The sequence below is a fragment of the Vulpes vulpes genome, chromosome 3, assembly GCF_048418805.1.
Source record: "Vulpes vulpes isolate BD-2025 chromosome 3, VulVul3, whole genome shotgun sequence".
NCBI classification, from domain to species: Eukaryota; Metazoa; Chordata; class Mammalia; order Carnivora; family Canidae; genus Vulpes; species Vulpes vulpes.
In genome coordinates, this window is record NC_132782.1 from 94,009,477 (window position 1) to 94,023,069 (window position 13,593).

General features: G+C 54.0%; 1 protein-coding gene across 11 annotated transcripts in view; it reads right to left on the reverse strand.

Moving 5' to 3' along the window:
- Nucleotides 1–452: 452 nt before the first annotated feature.
- Nucleotides 453–13,593, reverse strand: part of IL4R (interleukin 4 receptor) — a 38,431-nt gene continuing 25,290 nt past the window's right edge. For all 11 annotated transcript variants that reach the window (XM_072753616.1, XM_072753622.1, XM_072753625.1 and 8 more), the window contains 5 exons: nucleotides 9,569–9,725; nucleotides 6,959–7,055; nucleotides 5,370–5,448; nucleotides 3,929–3,978; nucleotides 453–3,051 (listed from right to left, as the gene is read on the reverse strand). In XM_072753616.1, coding sequence (XP_072609717.1) covers nucleotides 1,473–3,051; nucleotides 3,929–3,978; nucleotides 5,370–5,448; nucleotides 6,959–7,055; nucleotides 9,569–9,725 — 1,962 coding nt within the window. In that variant the 3' untranslated portion in view covers nucleotides 453–1,472. The remainder of the gene's footprint in view (nucleotides 3,052–3,928; nucleotides 3,979–5,369; nucleotides 5,449–6,958; nucleotides 7,056–9,568; nucleotides 9,726–13,593) is intronic.

The window sequence follows — 13,593 nt, forward strand, 5'->3', positions numbered from 1 at the left end:
CTCCGTCCGCGTCTCCTTGATGCGCCAAAGACTGCCCAGATATTAACTCTCAGCCTAGTGACTTATTTCCTGGAGCAGCTGAAGTGCTGGAGAATTGATGCCTCTGGAGGCAGTCCTGGACCAGACAGCAGCCGGTGGACAAACGCCCCAGCTCCCTACCTCTGCAGGGATACCTTCAGGCCTGCGCCGTGCAAGGCCATCCAAGGCTCCGGGTGGGGTGAAGGTCAGCTGCCCAGGCTAGCCCTGTTGGGTAACACGCCCTTTACCGCCTCCTGACCTTGCTTGACTCCCAAGCAAGGTGTCCTGGAATCACCCCCTAAAGCAGCTACCTGCACTTGAATCCATCTCTCCGGGGGAGGAGGGGAGGAGGCCCAAATAGGAGAAGGTTATTTAACCTTCTTCTGGACGGCAAGATTCAATGAATGAACAGAGATAAAGGGCTCACAACCAGGTCTGGCAGTGTGTCTGTTTAATAAATGTGGGGGAGGAAGGGGTAGGAGATAAACAGCCTTTATTTATATAAAACTCCACACCCTCTTGTTCCACCCTCCTCAGCTTAGACAAATACCAGGTGATAAAATAATCTTTGAGACACAAACAAACATTACTCAACCTGAGGGGTAGGTCAATGTGCAGGCTAAGTGTGCCCGGTGTGGACCGCCCAGAACGCCCAGCTCGGCCGGGTCGCTGGACAGGAACCACTCTCTGCGTCCCGCCTCTCCGTGGCTGCGGGCAAGCATCCACGGGGTGCAGAGTGGCCCCAAGGTAGCTGGCTGTGTTTATTCTGGGGATCCCGTGCTTCACAGGAGCCCCCAGTCTTAGGGTGTGAGGAAGCCGCCAGCAACTCGTCATGGCTTGGTGATCACAATCTTCTGGGTACTTTTGTGTTTGATACCAGCACATGACAAAGCTGCCCCGCCAAGGCCCAGGTCTGCCCCCAGTGTCAACCTAAGGAAGGTCTGTTGAATGGATGGGCACCTCTGGGCAAATTACCACCCTTCCTGGACTTCAATTTCCCAAGGCATGCACCTGTTGGCTTGCTTGGTTTCTAGGCTCAGTGCCCAATCCATGAGATAGCAGGAGCGCATCCCAGAACTGGGCAAGACACAAGTCACCCGGCGATTAGATGGACAAAGCACGCCTGGGGGCCATGACAGGGACAGCACACTGGACAAGCTGTGGGCCGATGATGTGGCCAAGCCGAGGTGCCCAAGGAGCTCCTCATCCCTGAAGGTGCCTCTGCCCCAGGCCATCCACTCCCATGGGAGGTGACAGTCCCGGGCCAAGGCAGGGAGATGCAGGGGGAGGTCCAGTCTCTGCACCCCCATGTCAGACCGCCTCACAACTTCATGCCAGGGTTTTCCAAGTCTTTTGTAAATCTGGAAGCCTGGCCCCCTTCCAGGGGGAGGCGTATCACAGGCATGGCTAAGGCCCAGCCCTCACCTGCAGACATCAGCAACCAGAGGATGCATCTAAGAAGCGCTCATGCATGTGGGCTCTGTGGAAAGCACGGCCAGCTTTTTGGGGGTCTGGCTTGAGCTCTGAGCACTGCTGGAGGCAGGCTGGGAGAACGGAGAGGATTTGCCCTCCTTTGAGACCCCCGAGGGTACCAGGGAGGCCGGAGAGAGGCTGGCCTCCAGCAGAACCCCACCTGGCAGGACGTTCGGGGCCCTCAGGGGGCTCAGCAGGAGTGAGGACCTGTCTCCACAGCAGCAGCCACAGCAGGGGCTGGGCACTATGTGGGCCTTGCCACGCTCCTCCTGGTCGTGCCACTGCTTCAGGTGGCCACACAAGTGACAGGTGAGGGCTGAGTAGACGATGCTACTGGCCAGGTCGTCCCTGAGGGGGTCTGTGGCCTGCTCCGGGGCCAGCAGGGTCTTGCGGCTGTCCTCCTCCTTCCCTGCCGGCTCCACACCCAGGTGCTCTGGGGAGCTGCCTGCGCCGAGCGAGTCCTGAGGGCTGCCAGGTGGCTCCGTGTCCAGTCCGAAGGTGAACAGGGGGACAGGGACTGGGGTGGGGGCCCCAGGGCAGCCAGGAGTGAGGCTCTGGAAGGGCTTGTAGCCCCCCTCCCCACTGCCGGCCTCACCCCCAGATGTCCCCGGGCAGGTGGCACCACCAGGGAGCAGACTGCAGAAGGCCTTGTACCCCGCTTCCCCAGAAGGGCCGAAGCCCGGCCCCCCGGCGTCGGGGGCGCTGCCCTGCTTCACAGCACATGTGAACTCCCGGTAGCCGCTGCCGGGGCCCGGGCTGGGGGCCGGGGCTGCCCGGTGCTGGAGGACACTCTGGCGCAGGATCTGCTCCCAGCTTTCTGGCTCAGGCTGGAGGGCGGCAGGTGGCTCCGGGGGCTGGGGGGCAGAGGAGATGCCGGGGTCCGCTTCCCCGGGGCGATCGGCCAGCTCTGGGTCGGAGTCACCGTCCCCGGGATCGGAGGACTGGCCCAGAAAGCTGCCGAAGCTGCGGTACGCGGGGTTGTCTGTGACGACAGGGGGCAGCTCTGGGAAAGCCGAGCTGCCTGCGCTCTGGGTCGGGGAGGCCTGAAGAGCGGACTCGGGGCAGCAAGGCTGCTCCGGGCCCTCGGGCGCCGCCGCCCGGGGCCCGGCCCTCGGGAACTGAGCCCAGGGCATCTGAGCGCCCACACTCCCTGAAGGGGGCGGAAGGCATGACTCCTCCAGGCCCTGCGGGCAAAAGCCCCCATTCTCACCCCCGAGAAGGTCCAGGAAGAGGCTTTCTGTCAGCCGGGCCACGATGCCCTCTCTGCCCTCCTGGAAGCTGCCCCCACTGCCCTCCAGTGATGGGCAGAGGCTCCTTTTATCTTCCTCCACCTCCTCCTCCTCTTCATTGTCCACCGGGGCCTCAGAGAGCTCCACACATTGCACCACGCTGATGCTCTCCGGCCAGAGGATCGTCTTGCTGACCTCCACAGGGCACCACGCTGATTTTCCAGGACCTTGGAGAGGCCCATTTTTGGCAGTCTTGGAGGACTCCTCCTCCCTGCCCAGGCCATGCTCCAGTAGACAAGGCAGGAGCTTGGTAAGACAAGTCTTCCAGTGTCTGCAGAAGCAGCGAGAAGTTCAGTCAGGATTCAGTGTCTGCGCTTGAAAAATTCCTATTCATCCCTCAAAGCTGGGCTTGAGGTCAGCCTGGACTGATGTCTATCTACTGCAGACTTTATAATCAATAATCTTGACTCTTACTTTATAATCAATAATCTATCAGCCTATCTTCACTACTACACTGGGAAGTGCTTGAGGGCAGGGCCTGTGTTTTATTCTGGGATTTCTGGAGACCGCACATAACCTGCCACCCCATACAAACCCAGTCTATTGAATAAAGAAAAGTCTCTGTCGGGGATGATAATATTTAAAATAGTTTTCAATTTAGAATATTTATCAATACGACAGCAGAAGTAATGACTGCGGTGGTGGAGTACTAGGCTGAGGCAGTGTCCTGGAGCCCCCTGCTGGGCCACCTATCAACCCTTGATAAGTATTTTAAATATCATCCCTGACACAGGAGCTAGAGGTGATGGAGGTGCTAACAGGCCAGGCGATGATCAGATACTCAAGGATTCAAGATGGCAGCTCTTGGCCAACCAGTCTGTAATTATGCCAACACTTGAACCCCTGGCATAGTTGCCCAGGTTATAGTCTCTATCAGCTTTGCTCAGGACAGACAATGCACTTCCAACCCTAATCCCCCTGCCCCCGCCATGAAACTCAGGAGGCTCAGCCATCATGCCCAACCTACCCAGCCCACTGTTCCTCCTGCCACCCCTCAAAGCTCAATGTCACAGAACAAGTGCTGAATGCTAAGGAGGAAAAGGCAGACGTGGAGGTGAGGTGTGATCCCACTCTTAGGATGGGCCCACTGCCCCAATTCCAACCCCTTCCAAATCCATGTAGGCAGTGACCTAGGTTCATATACATACGGGCACTTGGCTGGTTCCTGGCCTCGGGACCGCCTCCCCCAGAGTGACACCTAAAATACAGAGACAGCCAATGAAACAGGGTGGAGAGGCCTTGCAGCCCAGCCTGGGACACAGCAATGTTCAGTGAGGGTTTGCTACAAAAAGGCGTTAAGGCTTCACATCACACCGGGTGGAGGTCTGACTTGGTCACTTCAGCTCTCTGGGCCTTGGCATCCTGGGAATCAATGAGACTGCCCTAGTACTAAGTTCCTGGGGCTGAAGGTAAAAATGGCCACAGTACTCTGAAGTCCCTCCTATCTCTTGAATCTGGCCTCCCTGTGTGACTCCCTTTGACCAAGAGAATGCCATGGAAGTGACCGTGGGCCAGCCCGCTCAAGGATGACAGACACAGCTTAGTCACCTCCATGCTCCAGGTGAGAGTCAGCCAGCTTCTGGATCTGTGAGTGAGGCCACTGGGAAGAGGCCCAGCCCAGATCTCTCTACCCTATACCTCTGCATGGAGCCCAAACTGCCCCCCTGCAGAAGCAAGTGCTCAATCAGTGGTGGTTGTTTGGACTCTCTAAATTGTGGGCTGTTTTGTTACACAGCAAAGCTAACTGATACAGATAGCATTTACTGTGTGCAGGACCCTGTAATCTATATTTTATATGTAACCATCTAGATGAATTCCAACATCAGGTAGGTAAGCACTACTACAACCCACATGAGGAAACTGAGACTCAGAGGAGCTAAGCAACATGCCCAAGTCCACACTGTAAGTGGCAGAGCTGGGGTTCAAAGCCAGCACCTCTGGACTCCAGAGCCACTCCAGAGACCTGAGAATACAGAGGCCAGTATCCTCCCCTCCCCGCCCCCCACCCACCCGAAAATCCTGCTATGACCCAGGGAAATCCCACATGGCCATCATGTTGGAGAAACTGACCCACCCCTAGCTTGAGGGGGCCACCTGGCTGGTCTCAAGGTATTCCCACTCCCTTACCAGCGAATGCTTTAGGAACAGGCATGTGTTACAATTCAGACCAGTGAGAACTGAGGAGAGACCTGCTGGTGCACTGAGGGCAGTTTTCTGCTCATAAGGGGAAGACACAGGAAGCCCGTGCCCCTTGCCCTCACCTTTTGACTTCCTGCCCTGGTACAGGCATCTCTCCAGATGATGTGGAGGTGACCCATGAGGTCACCTCCTCCCAAGGGAGGTAAGAAACCAAGCTAGCAACTCAGAGGAGCCCATCCTGGCTGAAAGAGTAGCCACGGGAGCCAAGGGGCAGGAAGCAAAGGCCTTTGGGCTCCTAATGACCACACAAAGCTGCTGAAACCCTGGAACCTTCCTGACTTCACATGTGCAGTTTTAAAAGCCAACGGAGATCCTTAACATCCGAGCTGCTTTGAGATCTATCTCATGAAGCACGTAGTCCAGAGCATCCTCACCAGCCCACACTCTTACCTGTGAGTCCTGAATGACTATGGCCACGAGGGGGCTGTGGGCTGGGTTGGGAATCTGATCCCACCATCCTTTCTTAATCCTGAAAAAGAAAAGGAAGAGGCATTGGACACCATGGCCAGGTTGATGTCAGAGACCACACTGAATGGTTCTTAGACGTCTTGCCCTAACCTCATTCTACAGAGGAAGAGACCGAGGCCCAGAAGGGACAGGACAGCTGGGCTGTGGGCAGAACAGCCAGGTTCGTGCTCCAGCATCCTGCTACCCAGGATGGGGTTCCTGACATGGCCACCTCTGTCCTTGGTGGGAACAAGTCCTAGGGAATGAGGGCAAGCCCAAGTGGCAGAGAGAGAATTGTGGGTTTCCCCATGTCTCGGAGGATACCCAGAGTAAAACAGTCCCTCTCTCCACCTGGGTCTGTCTGGAGCCCCAGAGTGTCAGCGCTGGGACGGGGGGTTCTCAGATCACCTCTGACTGGCCTCCGCCCACTCCACTGGGTCAGGCGTCAGGAACAGAACAGTGAACAAGACAGACAAAAGTCCTTGCCCTTGCAGAACTGACCTTCTAGAAGAAACAAACACCAGCCAGAGCCACTTAAGTGTCACGAATAAAAGAAAGACAGGGCATAGAGAAGAATGGAGAGTGTGACCCCAGAAAGTCTCTCTGAGGAGGTGACTTCTGAGCGGCAACTGAAGGTGGAGCAGGAGCCACAGAGACGCCTGGGAGAGGGAGGGGCAGGCGAGGGGGCAAACGGAGGCTCAGAGAAGGGGAGGCCAGCCCGGGGTCCCGCAGAGCCATCATGACAAGACACGAAGAGGGGAGCCCGCGTGGCCACCAAAGTGCAGGACACCGTGCCTCAGTCAACGCCCAGCCAGGGTGCATCCGGCCTCGCCAGACCCATTTCAGAGATGGGAGGACTGAGGCTGAGACACAGCCCGATTCCAAGCGCCTGAGCTCGTTGGAAACAAGGCTACTTCTACCCTCCCTGCCCACTGGGATCCAGGACTCTCGGGCTCCTGAAATATGCTCCTTCAACCTGCAAAGGAGGGACCTGAGATGGACAGAGGGTCAGCCTCTCATCGGCCACAAAGTCACTGAGCTCCAAGGCCATGATCTGAACCCAGATTTCCAGACTCCGTCAGGGCTGCTGTCTAGAATTCCTGTCTACTGCCACGTGCCTCGAGTGTATGGACCACACCTGGGTCCCCAGGGTGACCCATCTCCCTTCTGGCCCAGCTCACTCTCCCCCGTCCAGCTCAGACGGGCCTGCCTGGCCTCCCCTCCCCAATGCAGCACCCCGAACATTTCCTCCCTTTGCCCTGGGAGGTTCCCTTCAGCGCATGGATCCCTGTGGAAACCAGCTGTGGTTACTGGCTGACCTGGCGTCTTCCCTCTCCCCCCAAGGAGCACAGGGTCCTCGTCCGCCTTGCTCTCAGCTGTCGCCTCAGTGCCCTGCGCATAGTAGCTGCGCAATAAATACTTCTTGTTGCACGCAGGGACGGAAAGCTGGCAGGTCAGAGGGAGACTCCCCGCCACTGCACGCCCCGGGGCAGCCGGCTCGGTGGCATCCTGTGGTGAAGCCCAGGACTCACTTGATGATACTGAAGTAGCAGGACAGGCAGATGGCCAGGATGACGAGGCAGGAGATGCTGACGCCAAGTGGCAGGTGCTGCTCCCAGGGCTCGTAGTCTGGAATGGGAGGGAAGCCGTGAGCCTACAGCGTGCCGGGTACCACCTGCCCTCTGCTTCCCGGAGCCAGAGACCGAGGCCTTGAGGAAGGGTCGTCCGAGACCCTGCGTGAGCTGGCCGCCACCGAGCCCTTCCGCCTCATCCCCTCCTACTGAGAGCCCTTGTCACACGGCCTCCTCGCGGTCCCCTGCTCCTCCAAAGCTCGGTGCCACCCTGGGATCTTGAACCTGCTGCTCTCTTTCCTGATGCCCAGAGGTCAAGAGTGGTGACTCTGGAGCTGGACTCCCTGAGTTTGGGGCCTGACCATGTCATATCCTTGCTGGCGACCCAGCTTCTCTGCACCTCGACTTCCTCGTCTGTACCCGGGGGTTAATGTACCCCCATGTTATAGGGTTGTTGTGGGGATTACACGACGTAACACACGGAGCACTCAGAATGGTGTCTGCACATCCAGAAGCTTATACTGTTGCCGACCGTGCACACCTGGCTCCTTCTCATTCACTGTCACCTGCTCCAGAAAGTTCCCTCGTGCCCTCTCTCTTGCTGCCACCCTCCTAACCCTCCATGCCTCACTCTGCTTCTTCTCCCCAGACTGGCTGTCAACTGGATGGAGATCTATCAGATTTATTTTTCTGTCTGCTTGTTTCTTTTCTGTATCCCCCGGAGAATGTCAATCCCAGAAGATCAGGGGCTTTTGTCTGTTTTGTTCACCGCTGATACCTCAGGGTCTAGCCCTGAGCCAGGCAGGCAGTCAGGGCTCAATACATATATGTGGAAATAACGAAGTGTCCAGTCCCTTGTGTATGTTCCACACAAGCCATTCTCTCCCTTTCTCTTCCCTTCCCTGGGTCAATGGTAGAATCAAATCAATGTGCCAAAACTCTGCCCAGCGCTTACTGTGTGCCTGGTGCTCTGTGGGGCACCAGAGATCTAGACTCAGAGTAGATCCCACCTATGGAGCTTGCAGCCCACAGTGTAAGACAGATGGGTCAAGAGACATCCACAAGGCAAATGAGCAACACCCAGAGGGACATGGCGGGGCAGGGTTTGGTTGCGGTACCCACCAACAGCCACTGTGCCCCGCCCTTTGAAGACCCCTTCTCTCAGTAATGTTGACAACAGCTCTTACTCCTCTTCCATGGTGTAGATGATGCCTGAGGCAGTCCCTTCCCCTACAGCTACCTCCCCCTTCCTTACCAGGGATCAGTGTGCCCACCCTGAGGTTTGGGCCAATCATGATTATCCTCTTCTTTTTTTTCTCTTTTTTTAAAGATTTTCCATTTATTCATGATAGAGAATGAGAGGCAGGGACATAGGCAGAGGGAGAAGTAAGCTCCCCGCAGGCATCCTGATGCGGGACTCAATTCTAGGACCCTAGGATCACGACCTGAGCTGAAGGCAGACACTCAACCACTGAGCCACCCAGATGCCCCTCCTTTTCTCCTTTCCAGAATACATCTGAGTTTCCAGCTGGGAGAGGCTCTATGACAGTCCCAGCCAATGGGATTGCAAGGGGAAGTCTGCTAGGGAAGCTTCTGGTAAGATTTTTGCTTCCTGATAAAAGAAAGAAATGCACAAGGTGCACTTGCTTGTGGCAGCCTTTCATTTCTGAAAGGCATGAGGGTGCCTCCAGCAGTCAACTTGGGGCATTGGGGTAACAAGTCAAAGGATAAAGTGCTACCATGGTTAGGAGGGCAGAGGAAAGAAGACAAGTCTCTGAGGTGACATCGCTGAGCTGCTGCATAAACTAGGGAAGGTCCCCTTGTAAGACTTCATTTTATATAACATAATTCAATGTTTCTCGTGCAAAAAAGCAGGAGTAAGAGTGTTGCAAAGAGCAGCTGGGGGATGTAGCTACAGAGTGAGGGACTATATGTCCTAGAATCCCTTGCAGCTATGTGTGCCACTGGGCACCAACAGAAACCAACAAAATAGCATTTACATTCATCTACTTTGAAATTACAGAATCTATGAGAAGCACCATGAGATCTTGTTTTTACAGTGTTAATAAAGAAGCCCATATTCCTAGATAACAAATATATTTTGAAATACTTTTATAACCTCATCTCAATAAAATTAGTTTCCCTCATCATCCTATGTATTTTATATTTTACATTTAAAAATAGTATTCTGGGGTTCACAGCCAAAGGAGTCCATGATATGAAAAGGTTAGGAATCTTTGTCCCTAAGGGAATGATGGAACCACAGGGAGGAGCCCCCCTCCCCCATCCCTGCAAAACCAGCTAAGTTCACGCTGGACGGTTACATGACCAAGAAATACATTCCTACAGTGAAGAGTCACAGAACTTGCGGGCTCATTTGTTACCGCAGCCTGCCCTACCTGCCCTGACCAGTACATCAGATCAGTCAGTAATCCCATTAACCCACAGTTAGAGCCACTCTCTGCTATGGGAATGCAAAACACGGATGCTCAGCCAGTGGAGGTGTCTGGCCACAGGATAAAAGTGAGGAGCCCGTGTCCTACCGACTCACAGCCCCCTGTGGATACTCACAGTTAAGCCACGTGGTGCTGGGGCTCCAATCACTCCAGGTGCTGTTGTAGGTCTGAGCCCAGGCCCTCACACGTGCGCTGTAGGAAGCTCCAGACTTGAGGGTGCTGGCTGCCAAGCGGAGGGTGGGCCCCATGTAGGTCACATTATAGACTTTAAACTGGGAGAGGAAAGGGACACATTAGTGCACCAGATTGGGGGAAAGGAAGTACCAGCTGCCACCAGGGCTGCTGTCTCCTCCGCTGGCCCCACAGTGTTTGAGAGCCACCAGCCTGGACATTTGGCTATTCCTCCAATTCGGGGCTTTGTTTGCCACCTCTCCAACTGCGACCAGAGTCAAGCGAGATGAGTCAGGGAACTGGCCCTTGGCTTGCCCCCCCTCCACCAGCTCCCTGATTACCTGTGCAACATTACTGGGACAAGCTGAGTTTCAGTGTTCTCATCTGTAAAATGAGGGTAAGAGTCCCTACTGCCATCTTCTAGCTGTGTGACCCTAGGCAAGTGATGTAACCTCTCTAGACCTCAATATCCTTCTTCAGCTAAATGCTGATAATAAAAGCCTGTACCTCACCTCCTAGGGTTGTTGTGAGGGTTAATAAAGGTAAGCATGGAGGACAGGGCCCAGCATGCAGGAAGCATGACAGTGACCCTTCTACAGCACAGAAAGGTCACCAAGTTCCTCTCTCTCCTCCATGGGCTCTCTGGAACCTTCATACTCAAACCTGAGTTCTAGTCTAGAATCTCAGCCCTGCTCCAACTGCTGGAAAGGGACTTCTAAGACCTGTTATCCAGTGAAAAGGGTAAATGAAAATTAGTGTTGTTTGCCACCTTTTATGCTAAAAAAAAAAAAAAAGAGACAGACTCTAGGATGGCCACGTGATCCCACCTTGCATCATGCCCCTGCGTAAACCCCTCTTCTTGAGTGTGGGTAGGGCTTGTGACCTGTTCCTATCAATAGAATGAAGCAAAAGTGATGGGTAGGTAGGGACCACATGAATGGGGTTTTATCAGATAAGGCTGTAATTCCCACTGGCTAGAGGATGCTTTATCCTCTGCTGGTTTTGAGAAGTCAATAGGGAAGGAACTGAGGGCAGCCTCCCACCCACGGCCAACGAGAAGCTGTGGCCCACAGTCCAGCAGCCCATAAGAAACAATGCTGCCAACATCACAGCTGGCACTCAGGAGTGATCTTTTCCTGGTCGAGCCTCAAATGAGACCACAGCCACAGCCGAGTTCTTGACTGTGCCTGTGGGAGAGCCTAAGCTAAGGCCCCAGGTAAGCCACATTCAGACTTCTGGTCCCTAGAAACGGTAGCTCAATAAAATGCATGCTGTTTAAAGCAGCTACATTTGTGGTGATTGTGTTATATAGTGAGAGAAAAGTGACACAGCGAGGAATGAACACACATGTTTCCATGCACATGCATACACTCTCTGGGGAGGACACACATGCCTCCCACACCTCTGCTGGCACTAGCCTGGCCTTCCTTCCCCTCCTGGAAGGAGATGGGAGCAGGAGTCAGCCCCTGGGATAAAGAACTGGAGGCTGGGATCACAACAGAAACATATTTACCATCCCAAGTCCTTTCATACCATTTGAATTTTTTACTACATGGAAGTATTACTCGTATTAAAAAGAAAACTTTAAAAAATGAAATAAAATCTGTGTTCAAGATCAATTCTGATGTCACGGGAGCAACCTGAATCCTACGCCCAGGGCTCTTCTCCCAGCAAGGTCCGTCCCTCTGCAGCTCTGCTTCTGCTCGAAGGCTGGATGTGCATTTAGAGAAATGGTCTGGTGTGAAGTGAGCCGAGGGCAGGTTTTGCACAAAACCGCAACAGTTGCTGTAGAGACTGGAAGGCAGCTGGAGCTTCCCAGGGAAGCTGAGGTTGGGAAGGGGGTTGTGGGAGGAAATGAAGGCAGGAAAACAAGGCACTTACAGCCTTCTTTTCTTTCTAAATATGAGTAAGCAGGATACAACAGCTGGACCTAGTTCTCCAAAGGAATCATACATCCTGAAGAGAAGAAGTGGATTGGGAAATGTTTTGCTAAGAAACATAAGAGAAATCAGAGCTTCCCAGGAACTACTTGTGGCTTGTTTTTCAACAAAGAGGCCAGGTATTTGAGAGGACACCTCCGAGGGAAAGATCCAAGGCAGGAGAAACAACACAAACTCTGGAGTTTAAATCCTAGCTTCCAACCCCAGCTCTGCCAATTCCAGCAACCCTGGGCAAGTCAGTCTATCTCTTCATGCCTCAGTTTCCTTGTCACTAAAACGGAGAGGCCAGCACCATTCTGCGTGCAGGGCTTTCACAACCGACAGTGATACATTCTGAGCCCAGCACATTTCAGGCATGCAAAAAATGGTAACCATTAGGATCAATCATTAGGCTGTGGCATTCATGACGCTGCACACACCACCACAACCCCATAATCCTCAGATGCCACGAATCTTCGTATCTCCAAGTCTTCGCTTATGTGGTTCCACGCAGCCTACCCTTCCTTCCCTATCTAGAAAACTCTTATACACCCTTCAATGCTCAGGCCAAAACGAAATCATCCAGAGCCATGATTAACGCCATCCTCCAAACCCCACAGCAAACGTCTAAGATGTCTTCTCAGAACTGATCGCATCCATTGAGCGCACAGCATGGGGAATACGGCTACTAATATCCTATTCACGCTGTATGGTGACAGTTTGGTAACTAGACTTATCGCGGTGATCATTTTGAAATGTGTACAAATGTCAAATCTCTCTGTTGTACACCTGACACTAATATTGTATGTTAATTATACTTAAATTAAAAAAAAAAATTGGTCCCATCCAGTCTTGAGCCACAGCTGGTGTCTGCAATATGGTAGCAAACAGAGCTGGACACGCACCCAGCATCTAGGAGGCTGGGGTCAGGTACCCAAAGCTCAGAGCAGGTAAGCTTCTGTCTCCAGCTCCAGGGTGAATCCTCATTGGTCGAGGCCAATCACGGCCACGCCATTCCCTAGCCTGTGATTGGTCACGAAGGAGCATGTGACCAGCTCCGGCCAATGACCAATGAGGGAAATTCTATAGGTTGGGTCGGTTGCTGGGGGAAGCAGAGATGGGTGAGGGGTGTCTCAGTAGCCTCTACCCCACCAACAAGAGGAGCTGCACCCAGAATTCTGAGGCCCTGGGCATGTACGTGACAACTGAGCCATAGCTTGGGCACGCTGATTAATTCTACCTGCTGGCTGGAGTCTGCGGCCAGGTTCTGCACCTGTGTCTCAGCCAGCCCTATCCCTGTTTCTCCTTCCCCGGACTTTCCTCTGGGGACCCACCTCTCCCTCATTCTCCACCTATGTGGCTTGGGTGGAGCTGACCCCACCTGTAGCTCCAGAGGTGGCCATGTGACTCACCTCTAGCCAATCAGAGCACAACACCAGCACCCTCTTTCCTGCCCACAGCCTGGGCCAGGTTCAGAGATTTGCATGTCATCCAAGCCAGGCAACTGAGAATCGGTCCTCCAAAATTTACTGGAACTCCCAGAAAAGAAAGACTTTTCCCACTGTGGCTTTAGCATGTCACTAGCATGTAGCATGGAGTTGCTGGTGCCACTACCTGAGGGAAGAGCGTCTAAAAATGAAGCCAGTACAGAATAAAGCAGAGCCAAGGGAGGGATAGACTCCTGGACCTAAAGCCAGCCACGATAAGCAAATAAGGAAGCTTTCTTTGCACTCTACAGGTCACACCCCTCTCTCCCCTCCAGCCTCTGCTCTTAATAAGCCTTGCACTTCCCGGAACATGGGAAGGGGATTTAGCTACAAAATGGAGCCTGCCTCTCTCTTTGGCAACTGTGCAGCCCCTCCCAATGCTTTCTAAGCCTCGGCTGCGAGGGCCTGGCGGCTCCATTCCCGCTCCCACCACACGCTGTGGCCCTGTGCCAGGGGGGAAACCACACCTGAGCATCTGAGAGGTGTCAATCAACACCCACCCACTCCCTGGCTGAGGTAGGAAGATAGCAGCTGATGTGGGGGTGTACGATGTGTGGAGCCTG